General features: G+C 47.1%; 2 protein-coding genes across 2 annotated transcripts; both read left to right on the top strand.

Annotated features, from left to right (window-relative positions):
• Positions 1-350: 350 nt before the first annotated feature.
• On the top strand, positions 351-4,534 carry F5Y00DRAFT_273064 (ARM repeat-containing protein; the record flags this gene model as incomplete). Its single annotated transcript, XM_048013103.1, has 8 exons — positions 351-369; positions 435-479; positions 531-2,581; positions 2,636-2,927; positions 2,980-3,134; positions 3,187-3,498; positions 3,568-3,873; positions 3,932-4,534. The coding sequence occupies 8 exons, from the start codon at positions 351-353 to the stop codon at positions 4,421-4,423; spliced, it is 3,672 nt and encodes a 1,223-aa protein (XP_047868370.1). The 3' UTR covers positions 4,424-4,534.
• Positions 4,535-9,557: 5,023 nt separating this feature from the next.
• On the top strand, positions 9,558-12,111 carry F5Y00DRAFT_258283 (glycosyltransferase family 2 protein; the record flags this gene model as incomplete). Its single annotated transcript, XM_048010677.1, has 3 exons — positions 9,558-9,596; positions 9,664-9,830; positions 9,879-12,111. The coding sequence occupies 3 exons, from the start codon at positions 9,558-9,560 to the stop codon at positions 12,109-12,111; spliced, it is 2,439 nt and encodes an 812-aa protein (XP_047868369.1).
• Positions 12,112-12,591: the final 480 nt, after the last annotated feature.

Below are 12,591 nucleotides of genomic sequence, written 5' to 3'. Positions count from 1 at the left end.
AAGTCTTAGTCCTTTGACTTCCGTCGTCGCAACACTACCAACTTTGCAACAAACCGAATTGACGATCTAATAATCTTCCCCTCTAATTTGTCACTGTCCTTTTCAGGACCGACCTACTACATAAAGAACAACCACTCCGCAAAGCGCAATCTACAATTTATCCCGGCAATTGCTTTGCTTCCTTTGCGCAGGGCAGACTTGTGCTGACTTGTCTACCGATGCCCACCAAGCCTAATTCTCTGCGTCGCTTCCTCTTCCGGGGGCGATATATCCCTTAGCAGCATTACCACCGTGGCGAATGTAGCAATTGGATCATCAAGCAATCCAAATACTACGAAAGGCTGTCCGACATGGACCGCCCGCGAAAACGTTAGTCTTCATTCACATCATCCCATTGACCATTGCATATGCCTTGACTAACACTTGATTTCTAGGCGAGTTGCTCTCGCTCAACCAGCGTGCATGGGATGGTGACCTAGGTATTATTTGCTTCTGAACTCACTAATTGTAAGACTACTAACACCAGCTAGATGTCCTCCCCGTTAGCCCACCTCTCGATCCTTCTCTGAGGAAGAATACTGCCTTTATCAAGCGATTGCGAACTGCTATCACTCCTGCAACTTTGAACACATTCCTGCAAGATATACGAACCCTGAGTCTTACCAAATATTTATCCGAGATTATTTCAGCTTGCTATGAAGGTCTAAGCAAGCTTAAGACTCCTGGGGAAATTGATGCGGCTGTCGAGATTGTTAGCGCCCTCCATCAACGATTTGGCCCTTCCGAGTTCACCGAGTATTTAGGATGGCTGCTTGGCAAGGGAATGGCTACTCCAGATAAGAGCTTACTGAAGTCACTGGCCCCTGAGGTTCGCGAAAAGGAAGAGAAGGAACGTCTTGTCCGACAACGAGCTCTCCTAAGAGTGATTACCGAATTATGGCTTGTGGGTGTCCTACGAACCCTTGACGATGTTAAACCAGATGACGCCACACGTAGTGCCAATGGAAAGAATGCCGAGTTGAAGATTAAATCGACCAGTTCCACTAAGGGTGGTGGAGCTGAGCCATTTCCTCTTGAAGTACTTAAGGATCTTCTAGGCTATGATCGAGAGCACGTGAATTTACCCCTTTTAGTTATTTTCGTAAAATCCTTTGGCTGGGATATCCTAGGAGTTAAATCCGCCGGATCAGAAGGCCGCAAGACTGTGGAAGAAGATGGTGCCACTAAATCTACAGAGAATAACCCTGAGCGAAACGAAGGTCAAGAAGAAGCTGGCGAAGCCGATTCCGATGACCCTCCATTTGCTAGCCCTGAGCTGCGTGAGCGATTCAGAAACATTCTAAAACGCTATTTTGATGATGTCAAGGCCCATCTCGTACGGGATCAAAAAAACATTGTTACGCAGCGCGGCAGGAACTCGGAGGCATACGTGAAGTCGGGGGAAGTGTTCGAGGATCGCCAAGCCAATTTTGAGCGACAGCTAAAAGCTCAAGAACGCCTAGTCAGCAATGCTCAGGTTATAGCTGATGCAATTGGTGCCGAGATGCCAGATCTAAAGGAAACTGGCGACGGCTTCTCGGCCACTAATGGCGCTATTGGCTTAGTCAAGACCGGCGAGTATCTTCGTGGGCAGAGTGAAGGTGCAGGTATCTGGGAAGACGAGGATGAGCGCCGCTTCTACGAAAATCTAGTGGACCTGAAAGGCAAAGTACCCGGTATACTACTTGAGGATGGCAAGAAAAAGAAATCCGATACGGACGAGCAGGTTGGAAAGAGAGCTGAAGCTGCGGAAGCTGCAGAGCCATCTAAGCCTTCGGAAGTAAACGACGATCAGTCAACCGCCATCGCTAATAAGACCATCGGCGCGCAAGTGGACGTACTACTAACCCGACTACCGGAGCTTACGCATAAAGATGTGGTCGATCAAGTGGCTATCGACTTCTGTTTCCTGAACTCCAAGGCATCCAGAAACCGCCTTATCAAGGGGCTTACCGAAGTACCCAAGGGCCGAACGGATCTTCTGCCGTTTTGGTCTCGTCTCATAGCTACGCTTGGCCGATATATGCCTGATGTCCCTAAAGGCGTAGTGGAGTATCTTGATGCAGAGTTTCGTAGCCTCCAGCGGCGAAAGGAGAAGGATTTTCTCGGACAAGTGCGATTGAGCAATATTCGATACTTGGCTGAGCTTACGAAGTTCGGTATCGTGCCCGAGCATGTCGTTTTCCATTGCTTGAAAGTCAGCCTTGACGATTTCTCCAGAATGAATATCGAGATTATCTGCAACCTCCTGGAGAACTGTGGTAGGTATCTGCTCCGCAATGCTGATACCTCGCCTCGCATGGCAACTTTCTTAGAAACTCTCCAGCGCAAGAAGTCTGTGCAGCATATCGGCCAGCCAGAACGTATGCTTATTGAGAATGCAATATATTACGTCGATCCACCGGAGAGAGCTTCGATTCAGCAAAAGGAGCGAACCCCTACCGAGCTGTTCATCCGCAAACTCATTTATGTTGACTTAACGAAGCGTAATTATACCAAGGTCCTTAAGCAGATCCGTCGACTCCATTGGGAAGAGTCCGAGGTAAAAAGGAAAATCTGTATTCTTGTGAAGAATGCTCGTTAATTTATGGAACAGGTAGTAGCTATCCTCACGAAAGTGTTTTCGAGGCCTGCTAAGGTCAAGTATGGCAGTATCCATATCCTTGCGATACTTCTTAGTGCCATCTACCGCTATCACCCAGATTTTACGGTTACGGTGATCGATAACGTCATTGAATCTGTGATATTCGGGCTCGAGCAGAATGACTTCAAGTTCAACCAGAGGCGCATTGCAGAAGTGAAGTACTTAGGTGAGCTCTATAACTACCGGATGTTAGAGCACCCCGTAATCTTCGATACTATGTATAAGATTATGACATTTGGTTACAGTAAGTAACACCTGCGAGTGCAAATAATATAGAACGAACTAACTTCGTTTAGACGGCGTGCCTGTCCCAGGCCGGTTTAACCCTTTCGATTTACCTGATGACTACTTCAGAATTCGCTTGGTAGCTACGATGCTTGAAACTTGTGGCATGTTCTTCAACCGAGGCGCTGCAGGAAAGAAGCTCGACTACTTCTTATCGTTTTTACAGGTTCGTCTATCCCAGCACCACGAGTGGCAGTCCCGGGTTAACAGTCTTATAGTACTACATATACACAAAGCAGCCTCTCCCTATGGACATTGAGTTCATTGTCCAGGACACTTTCTCTCTTACTAGACCGCAGTGGAAGCTTGCGACCACTCTAGAAGAAGCCACTAAAGCGTTCCAACTTGCAGTGGCGCAAGATCAGAAGAATGCCGGCCTAGACAAGAGCGCCGATCAAGATGAGGCTTCTAGTGGTGCTTCTTCTGAAGACGAGGGCGATGGTGGCGAAGGTGATGGTGATGGTGACATCGTGCTCCCAGAGGCTGACGGGGATGACTCGGAACTCGACGATGAAGATGATGTTTTTGAGGTATATCCCTCTAATTATATTCTTTGTAACTATTGGGGAGTTTCTGCTAACCATTCCTGGTTTGGTCAGGACGCGGAGACCCGGCTACACTCTCCTCAGGACGAGTCGGAAGAGGAGGCCATAGTAGTGACGAGGAAAACCGAAGAGGTTGATCCCGAAGACGAAGCGGATTTTGAACGTGAGTACGCAAAGATGATGGCTGAGAGTTTAGAATCCCGCAAATTCGATCGTAAACCGTTATTCGACGTTCCGCTACCAGTCCGGCCCAAAACCCGCGATGTTTCCTCGACCACAGACACAGACGGTGCAAATGGAGAGAATGCACCTAGCACAATGGCCTTCTCTCTGTTAACAAAGAAAGGCAATCGTCAACAGGTATATCTTATCCTGCAATTAACCCACTTCTAAACACTCAAAGTACTAATTCTGGCAGACACGAACCGTCGCACTTCCTTCGGACTCGACCTTTGCAGTTGCCATGAAGACGCAACAGCAAGCGGAACGGGAGGAGCAGCAACGCATCAAAAACTTGGTGCTAAATTATGACCTTCGCGAGAATGAAGATACTGATGGTGATACTCTTTTAACCCCACTCAATCCCAACAAAAATATTCACACTTCTATTCATTCAGGTCACGACAAGCCGTCTTCATACTACACCGGCCGCTCAGATAGGTCCGGCAAAGAGCGTGGCGGACAGCGCGTCCGTAGGTTACAACTCAGTGATGTTGACTGGTATGGAAACTCCAAAGACCAGAAGGTCGAACAAACCGATTCAAACCACAAGGGCTTACTTGTCGGTGTTACCCCTAGCATGGAATCAGCTCCAGACCGAGTGGATGGAAGCAGCATGAGCAAGCGTCATAATTCCCCTACAGATTCCCGATCCCGCCGACCAAATCGGCGAGGCCGTGGGAAACGCTGAAGACATACAAGATGCCCAAGATACCTATGAATGAGCGCTGATCAATACGGCTATTTTCACGAATTTAGGACTTGATTTTCGCCATTGATCGATCCAAACGAATCATACACTACTCATTTGAGCATTGCGGTAGGGAGATTTGATGTCTCCTGGTTATGCACATGTCTCATGCGGAAGTTACAATCTTCGGTGGGAGCATAATATATTCCTCGACGCAAGACTTGAGGCGGAAGTCTCATAATCTCAGGCCATGTTAGTCTCATAATAGAGGCGCCCGTCACGACGAACCTGTCAATGTTAATGAAGTTAACATGTCCAAGTCGCCGGCAGCAGAAGGCCGACAAAGGGGGGAGACAGCCCGAGGACTTGAGGATGCAGGCCAACAAAAGGGGTCGGGGAAGTAGTTGTTGCTTTGATGGCCATCCGGCCCTTCCCGGGTGGTCCGTTTTTTTGGCACGAACCAATACTAGGTTTCAATGCCTAACTTCGTCCCGCAAGCCATCTTACGATGGACAACAAACCTGCGGATAGACTGGCGAATCTGCAGATTGCTCCTATGGCGCTAGCCATGGCGCTGCTTTTTGTTCTATGTATGCTGATTTATAGCTAAAGTCACTCATTTCACACTGACTTGAAATGCGTAACATGACGCAGGTGATTTATGTACATTCTTCACTCGCGATTACAACTTAGTAGATAAGATTACCGTTGCGGCTTGATTCAGATGCCATGATAAGTAGTCTTATACAAATTGATATTTACGGTACTATTTTTACTAGGCACTTCATGATCCTATCAAGTGAAATTGGTAACCAATTTCGAAGTGCGTCACTCTTAAGACATTCTCTAATAAAACGCCTATAGTATTGTCTAGAAACTATAAATATAATTCCTTAATTGTTTTCCAGGACTTACATTTATTATGAAGATAATGTATCATTGAATCGAACGGTAGGATCGTTGCCCTCTTACCGAGCGTTGGGAGCGGATCCCCCTGGAACAGACATATCATCAAACTCTCCTCAGCTTCTATCATCTATTCATGAAAACTGCAAAGAGATGTGGCCAAATTTGTACGTTTTTCTCAGCTCGCACGTCTGGTTCGTATGTATGTACTGTTAGCTTAAGATACGTATGTAGGTATGTATAGGGTTGCACAACATAGGTAGGGAGCATTCCTGACTGGTCGACTGGTCATGACGGCGGCTCGTATTTAAGGCTTGGCGACGCAGGCTCTTGCAGCTGAAATCGATAGGTCAGAGACCAAATAAGTGATGGTCAGAAATTCGTGCAGATTGTTATTGGAACTAGAGGAAGCAAGCCGGGCTTCATTGAACCACAGGCCTGCTCTGCGCCAAAGCACGTCATGCAAGTAACATTTCAGGATCGCATTCCCTTCCACCTTTACCCGAGAGAGGTCTTATCTAGAACTTCGGATGGGGGCCGCATGGTCAGTCAGAAAGAAAGAACTATTAATTTCTGAGCACCTTTTTTGACTGCAGCAAAATGCATCGTCGTATTTGCTTGGCAACATCGATCACATCAAGTCTCAACCAACCCATTTTCTCTTTCCCCCTTTTCTTTTCCTGGCTGTTCTCTTCACGCCTCTAAGTTCGAGCCGTAGGCTGACGGGCGAAGCGGCAAAGCCTGGTCGTTTAATTCCCACCAATTGCGTACTTTTGGCTATTTTGCAAGTCGGGTACTAGGTATATAGACCCTAGACAAGAAGATGGAAAACGCATAGCAAGGCCGGCAGCTGTTTCTAGCTAGGGCTCGTGGCGAACTTTTCAGAAACCCATGGCTTTTAGTTTTTTTTTTTTTTTCTCCGGCCAGAGGGGGGCCCATGCACTCGGGACAACGCGATCACGAACTTGGCTACATGGAATTGCAAATAGCTGCATATGCTCTATTTAATAGTCTCGCTTGCATCTAGACATGACGGATCCATAGTGTCTTACGACTAGTAGGTAGTTTCCGTTAGTCACTCTACTAGGTAGGTTAGACACTTGACAGGGCCGACGGGTTATGAACCATCGAGCGGGATGTCGGATAAACCGGTTGATGTCGGTTGGTTGGAAAGCCGTGCTTGGGCTGGGATCTCACAGCTACCTAGAGTAGATTTGGTATGGAACGGTAAGTAATTAACCATTGAGGTGCCGCCGCATGCTCCCCAGACATTTTTATATTGGCGAGTCCTCGTTTTTTTTTTCTCGCCCCTTCGCGACTGCTACCCTCTGCAATATTAATTTATTGCTCTCGTGGAACTGATATTGCAGCTTACGTGTGCGCGCATGGATCTTGGATGGAACCCTATGAGAGATCTAGGCAATGAGATGCGAAGGGGGAAGTAAATGTTGTAGTGAGATGGTGTATTATAACTCTGTATAAATTGTTTAAGTGGTGTAGAGTCGATAGAGTCGATAGATTCATCGCACATCGGAGATCTCGGCTCCACCCCACAGGCCTTCTCCAGTTCAGGTTATGTCAGTGCTCCCTTTAGTCCCCCCTTCAGCGCTTAATAACGTTTCGTTTTGCACTTTCCGCTTGTACCTGGCGGGGTCTGGGCACGGCACGCAGTTACGTGGCAGGCTGGCAGGTTAACTTTCACCCTTGCAGGGAAACATTCAAGGATAGTTCGCTTAGATCGACCATTAGCGCGCTCCCATCCCGCCCCCCTTTCGCCTGGACTGAGGTAAAGTCCACTACGCGGCCCTACGCTGTATCCTTTTTAAGCCGCGTGTGACGTTTAAACCATATGCCTTTGGCGCCGAGATTTAACGTTTCCTTCTACATATCCGTATGTCTCTCATGTACCGCCGTTGCTCGTCTTAAAACTCTAAGCCACCTACCTGCCTTCTTCAATGAAGCAATAGCGCAACAACTTCAAACCGAATTATATAGCCCGTGATATCCATGCTCCGTACGACTCGTATATATTGAAAGGATCTTAGGTACCTAACATACATATCACAACTCTTCCAACTCTTCATCACGTCACTTGTCTTGCAACTTGAGTGCCCGGTCTTTACTAATGAATACACCCTAACTCATCGATCGGATAATTCAGATGCACCTAATAAGTTGGGATCGCCTCGCAATACATACAGCACAGCACGCCTTGTGTTCTATAAACAGCATTGTGGGGAGAAAGGAAAAAGAAACAAGCAAACTGAAATATTAATAGCAATTGCTTGCTAAACGGCCCGGTACGCAGCCACCATATTGACGGGCCAGCACTAGCACTACTGGCTAAAGTGATCGAGTGTATCTATAATCCACTTAGGTATTCGTAATAAGACCACGCAGCCTAGTTGATTCGATTTATTGGATATTCTAGACAGCTTACGCCTTATGATGTTTTTAATTTCTCTTCAATATTTCTTCTGCCTTCTTCTCAACACGATCATCACGTACTCTTCTTATAGCTGCGATACGAATGAACACACTAGGTACATACACGCGAATGTGTAAGTGCAACATTCACATGTGTTAGCTTAGGTAGCTTTAATGTATATAGGCAGGTACAAGTGTATCATTTAGTATACATACCTCATGTAAACTTCAACTTCTAATGCACCTGCTACCTATGTACCTTGTAGGTTAGGTACGTAAGGTACATATGATCCAATACATCATTGGAAGTAAACATGTAAGATAAGATGTGCCTAAGGTAGGTACGTCCAAGTATAAACAGACCTTTTAAGTTTACTATGTACCCCAGTTTCACTCTCCTTCTATAACATTGTTGAGACTTCTTTCTCTTCTTATTCTTCTTCTTATATTTACGTAAATATCCATAGCCGCCAAATACGCAAACGCTCCGAGGCGATTTCATCTGCCGTGCATGGGGTCAATAGGATCAACGGTAAGCTTGCTATATCCCTGCAACTCATTCGGCTTTCTAGACGTTTTCTATCTCCGTTTTGCTTCATCCCCAGTTGCGGTCGACGCGGCCTACAATGGAAGCGTCCGATCCAGCCAGGTTTAGAGTCCAGAGGCCAAACATCGAACGCTCGTCGCCACACTCTCTTACATTAACCGCGTTTATGCTTGCTTGCCGTCGTACGCAACAGCCCTCTACCTAGCCAACTTCACCATCTTCCGTATTATACCCTGCGAGTCGAAGAATATCTAGACCAGGCAGCACGCTGGGGGTAGTGTCCCCATACCTGCAGTTCGCCTGCAGGTCCCGCTGACCACCGGCCGTTGTACTTTTCCGCCAAGCTCTCAGTCCAGACCGGAGCCATCGCCTAACTAATATACATAAGAGCTTGCTGACCTTAGAGCCCAGCTATCCGTATTCCCTACCCGGTGAGCGTTCATTATCCATTTAAGCCGCTTCGACGCCTAGTACCTGAGCTACTCTACTTGGTACCGTCGATGAGGACAGCGACTATATTCGTTCATTCCCACTTACCATAAGTCCATCCTTCGTCCACCTATATGTAAACCCTATTCTATACACTAGCGACAATTCGAAACACCGGAAACTTCTTCTGTATACATGATGAAAACTTTCTTGATATATTAATCATCGTGCTACACCGGACTCTCCAAATTGCTGCTCGGATTCGAATAGCAAAGTTTTGCGACCCGAGAAGGCACCCGGAGCTAGCGAGTGGACAGGACAGCTCAGCCGGTTGTTACACATTCTCAAGTCCATCTCTATCGTCTACGGATTATCGTGGCACTCGCCTTGTCCGTTGGGACCAATTACCTGGTTGGCTCATCCCTCAGCCAACAATAGGAGGCGCCGCCACCTCATCTCGAGGTCTAGGATACGCCATATATCATAACCAGATCGTCACAGCACATCCCTCGTTATACGGAATATAGAAACGCAGCTGACCTCGTGTCTTTTTTAAACTCTCACACAACAAGGCGAGGGAACCCCCTTGCATCCTGCTGCGGGTAGCCGCAAATAAACATTCTGGTGTAACCGCAACCCGTCACCACTGGGCTCTTTTTTTTCGAAAGTAAAAACGATGCTTGCATGAAAAGCGAGCCACACCCCAAGCCCTTATCCGAATTTGAAAACCAAACGTGACGGAATCCATTTATCTTTCGAAATCCACCTGCCATTTCTCATTCCTCGGCCTAGAACCGATCGACAACTTACACGATCAGTTCTATGATGGCACGAAACATCACGGAAACATGGCCGGTCCATGAGGTAAGAAGCTCTGTACCTGGTACAATATTATCAGTTTGTTGGGTAGTGTACTAACAGTTATTTTCAGATAATTTACACGGCGATCGTAGGCGTTCTTATGTTAGCGGCCCTTCTCGAGTGGTTTCTGTGGTTATCTGCCTTTCTGTATTGCTTGGTCAAGGTTTTCCAGAAGGCAGAGCATTGGACAATTAGGGTGCTAGCGATTGCCGTCGGTTTCCTGTTCACGGGGCTTCGGTACGTGTATAGAGCCCCCTAATTTTACTGTTGCTAACGAAACAACAGTTTTATCTTCTTACCCATCATGGTCGTCACTCTACCTCTCCCTAGCCAGATAACCCAGTACTGGCCACCCAATATGGTCGACATCCTTCAGTGGTTCGCATTCTGGAGTTTTGCGGGATTGTTAACCGTTCCGTGGCTTTTCTGCGTTTACCAGCTTGTCACTCATCAACTCGGGAGGAGGAAACGGGTTAAAGAAGTATTGGATGAGGTCTCTGCACCCAAAGTCGTCATTGTGATGCCTTGCTATAAGGAGGAGCCGGATGTCCTCGTTACAGCTATCAACTCAGTTGTGGACTGCGATTACCCCCCTTCGTGCATTCACGTATTTCTCTCATTCGATGGAGACCAGGAAGACGAATTGTATCTCAACACGATCGAGAAGCTTGGTGTTCCTCTTACGTTAGAATCATACCCTAAGAGTATCGATGTTTCATACCGATCGGCTCGAATTACGGTCTCACGTTTTCCCCACGGTGGAAAGCGACACTGTCAAAAGTCGACATTTAAACTCATCGACAAAGTCTATAAAGAGTACCTCAAGCGGAACGATAACCTATTCATTCTCTTCATCGACTCGGATTGCATACTGGATAGGGTGTGTCTGCAAAACTTCATATACGACATGGAACTTAGCCCAGGGAACAGCAGGGACATGTTGGCCATGACGGGTGTCATTACCTCGACGACAAGGAAGCATAGTATCATCACCTTGCTTCAAGATATGGAATACATCCACGGCCAGCTGTTTGAAAGGACTGTAGAGTCAGGATGCGGCGCGGTCACATGCTTACCAGGAGCCTTGACCATGTTACGATTCTCTGCATTCCGAAGAATGGCCAAATACTACTTTGCAGACAAAGCTGAGCAGTGCGAGGACCTATTTGACTTCGCGAAAAGCCATTTGGGCGAAGATCGATGGCTTACCCATCTTTTCATGATTGGGGCCAAGAAGCGGTACCAGATTCAAATGTGTACTTCGGCGTTTTGTAAAACGGAAGCAGTGCAGACCGTTAAGTCGCTGATTAAACAACGGCGAAGATGGTTCCTTGGGTTTATCACGAACGAAGTTTGCATGTTGACCGACTGGCGTCTTTGGAAGAGATACCCAATCTTGCTCGTGGTGCGATTCATGCAGAATACGATACGGACGACGGCTTTGCTTTTCTTTATCATGATGCTTTCGATAATGACGACGACTATAAGGATTGATCGGCTTCCCGTCGGATTCATTGCTATTTCCCTCGGCCTGAACTGGCTTATGATGATTTACTTTGGCTTAAAGCTAAAGCGATTCAAGATTTGGCTCTACCCAATAATGTTCATTCTTAACCCCTTTTTCAATTGGTACTATATGGTCTACGGCATATTCACTGCCGGCCAGAGAACGTGGGGCGGGCCCCGTGCAGACGCTGCTACTGCAGATGCGAATACAACGGTGCAGCAAGCTGTCGAGCAGGCTGAGCAGACAGGAGATGATCTCAACGTCGTTCCAGAGACCTTCATCCCAGCAGCTGAAGTGCAAAGACGGAAGAGCAAAGGAAAAGAGGCCGGTACCGTCCAAAGATCCAAAAGCAACGTGCTACCTCCGGAGAAGGTCGAGGGTAAATTTGCGGCCCCCGAGAAAAAGGCAAACGGATTCTACGCATATCCAGAAGAGTCAACGTTCAGCTTCAATACCCCAGAGGGTTCCGGTTCCGGTTCCCGTTATGTTCTTCGCGATCGTGATTCGGTGGACAGTTTCTTAACTACTGGAAACAACTCGATCTATTTACCCCGGCGGGTGGAAAGTATTATGGGAGATGAGGACCGGAAGAAGTACCAAATGGCACAAGCTAGCCAGTACAACCAGTTTGTCGAGAAGTCGAAGAAGTTTGCTATACCCCCACCGGGTCAAGTGTACGAATTTTCCGATCTTGAACTTGAAAAAAGGGGCTGGGATGTGAAGGTGCCGGAAGGGGGCCAAACCGAACGCTATAAAGACGACAGCAACGACAGCATCCCCGAATCGTCTTTATCTCGCGCGCCCTCGCCCGGTCCCTTGTCGTCCTTACCGGCTGGTCAAGATCCATCACAACCTCCAGCTCGGGGTCTCGACGTACCTGGGGGGCACCATCAACGGCGTAGTGGGAATGGGGGAAGTCCTCTCAGGCGAGATATCTCAATACACAATGGCGATGAGGGTGAGGAAGACAGACCCAGTTCGGGGCACATGAAGTCGCGTAGACCGAATTGACTTAAATAGGGTATAATCTCAATATTATAAATTATCACATTTAGAAATAGGCCTCGGCGGGCGGGTTGCATAATGGTGGCGGTTGTGGAACCTACATGATAGAAGGCGTTTAACCGGGAAGCAGTAAATAATTCACAGCGTTGTACAAGAAGGTAGGCTGCACGCGCGTTTTTGGGAGCATATTCTTTACTTACCTGCCACACTTTATCGTTCTTGTCTGTTGTTATAAGGTGAGATGATATGTTATGAGGTAGTTGTCAAAATAATAAAGTTGTCTTAGTACGGAAGTTTTATATTTATCCCATGTGACTGTTGATTATATAGGTGTCTATGGGAAGGAGGAGTGAGGAACGAATGATAGAAATATAGAAACTATAACTATGTCATGTAATAACTATGTAACCTCTATATGTGAGCTCTATATACATATCTATGTACATGGCGAGCCTATACAATTAAGTGCATGGCAGCTACGTCACA

Source organism: Daldinia vernicosa (genome assembly GCF_022497035.1).
Source record: "Daldinia vernicosa strain CBS 139.73 unplaced genomic scaffold F5Y00scaffold_6, whole genome shotgun sequence".
Classification (NCBI taxonomy): domain Eukaryota; kingdom Fungi; phylum Ascomycota; class Sordariomycetes; order Xylariales; family Hypoxylaceae; genus Daldinia; species Daldinia vernicosa.
Note: the sequence above shows the minus strand (reverse complement) of the source record. Positions and strands in the feature narration are given on the sequence as shown.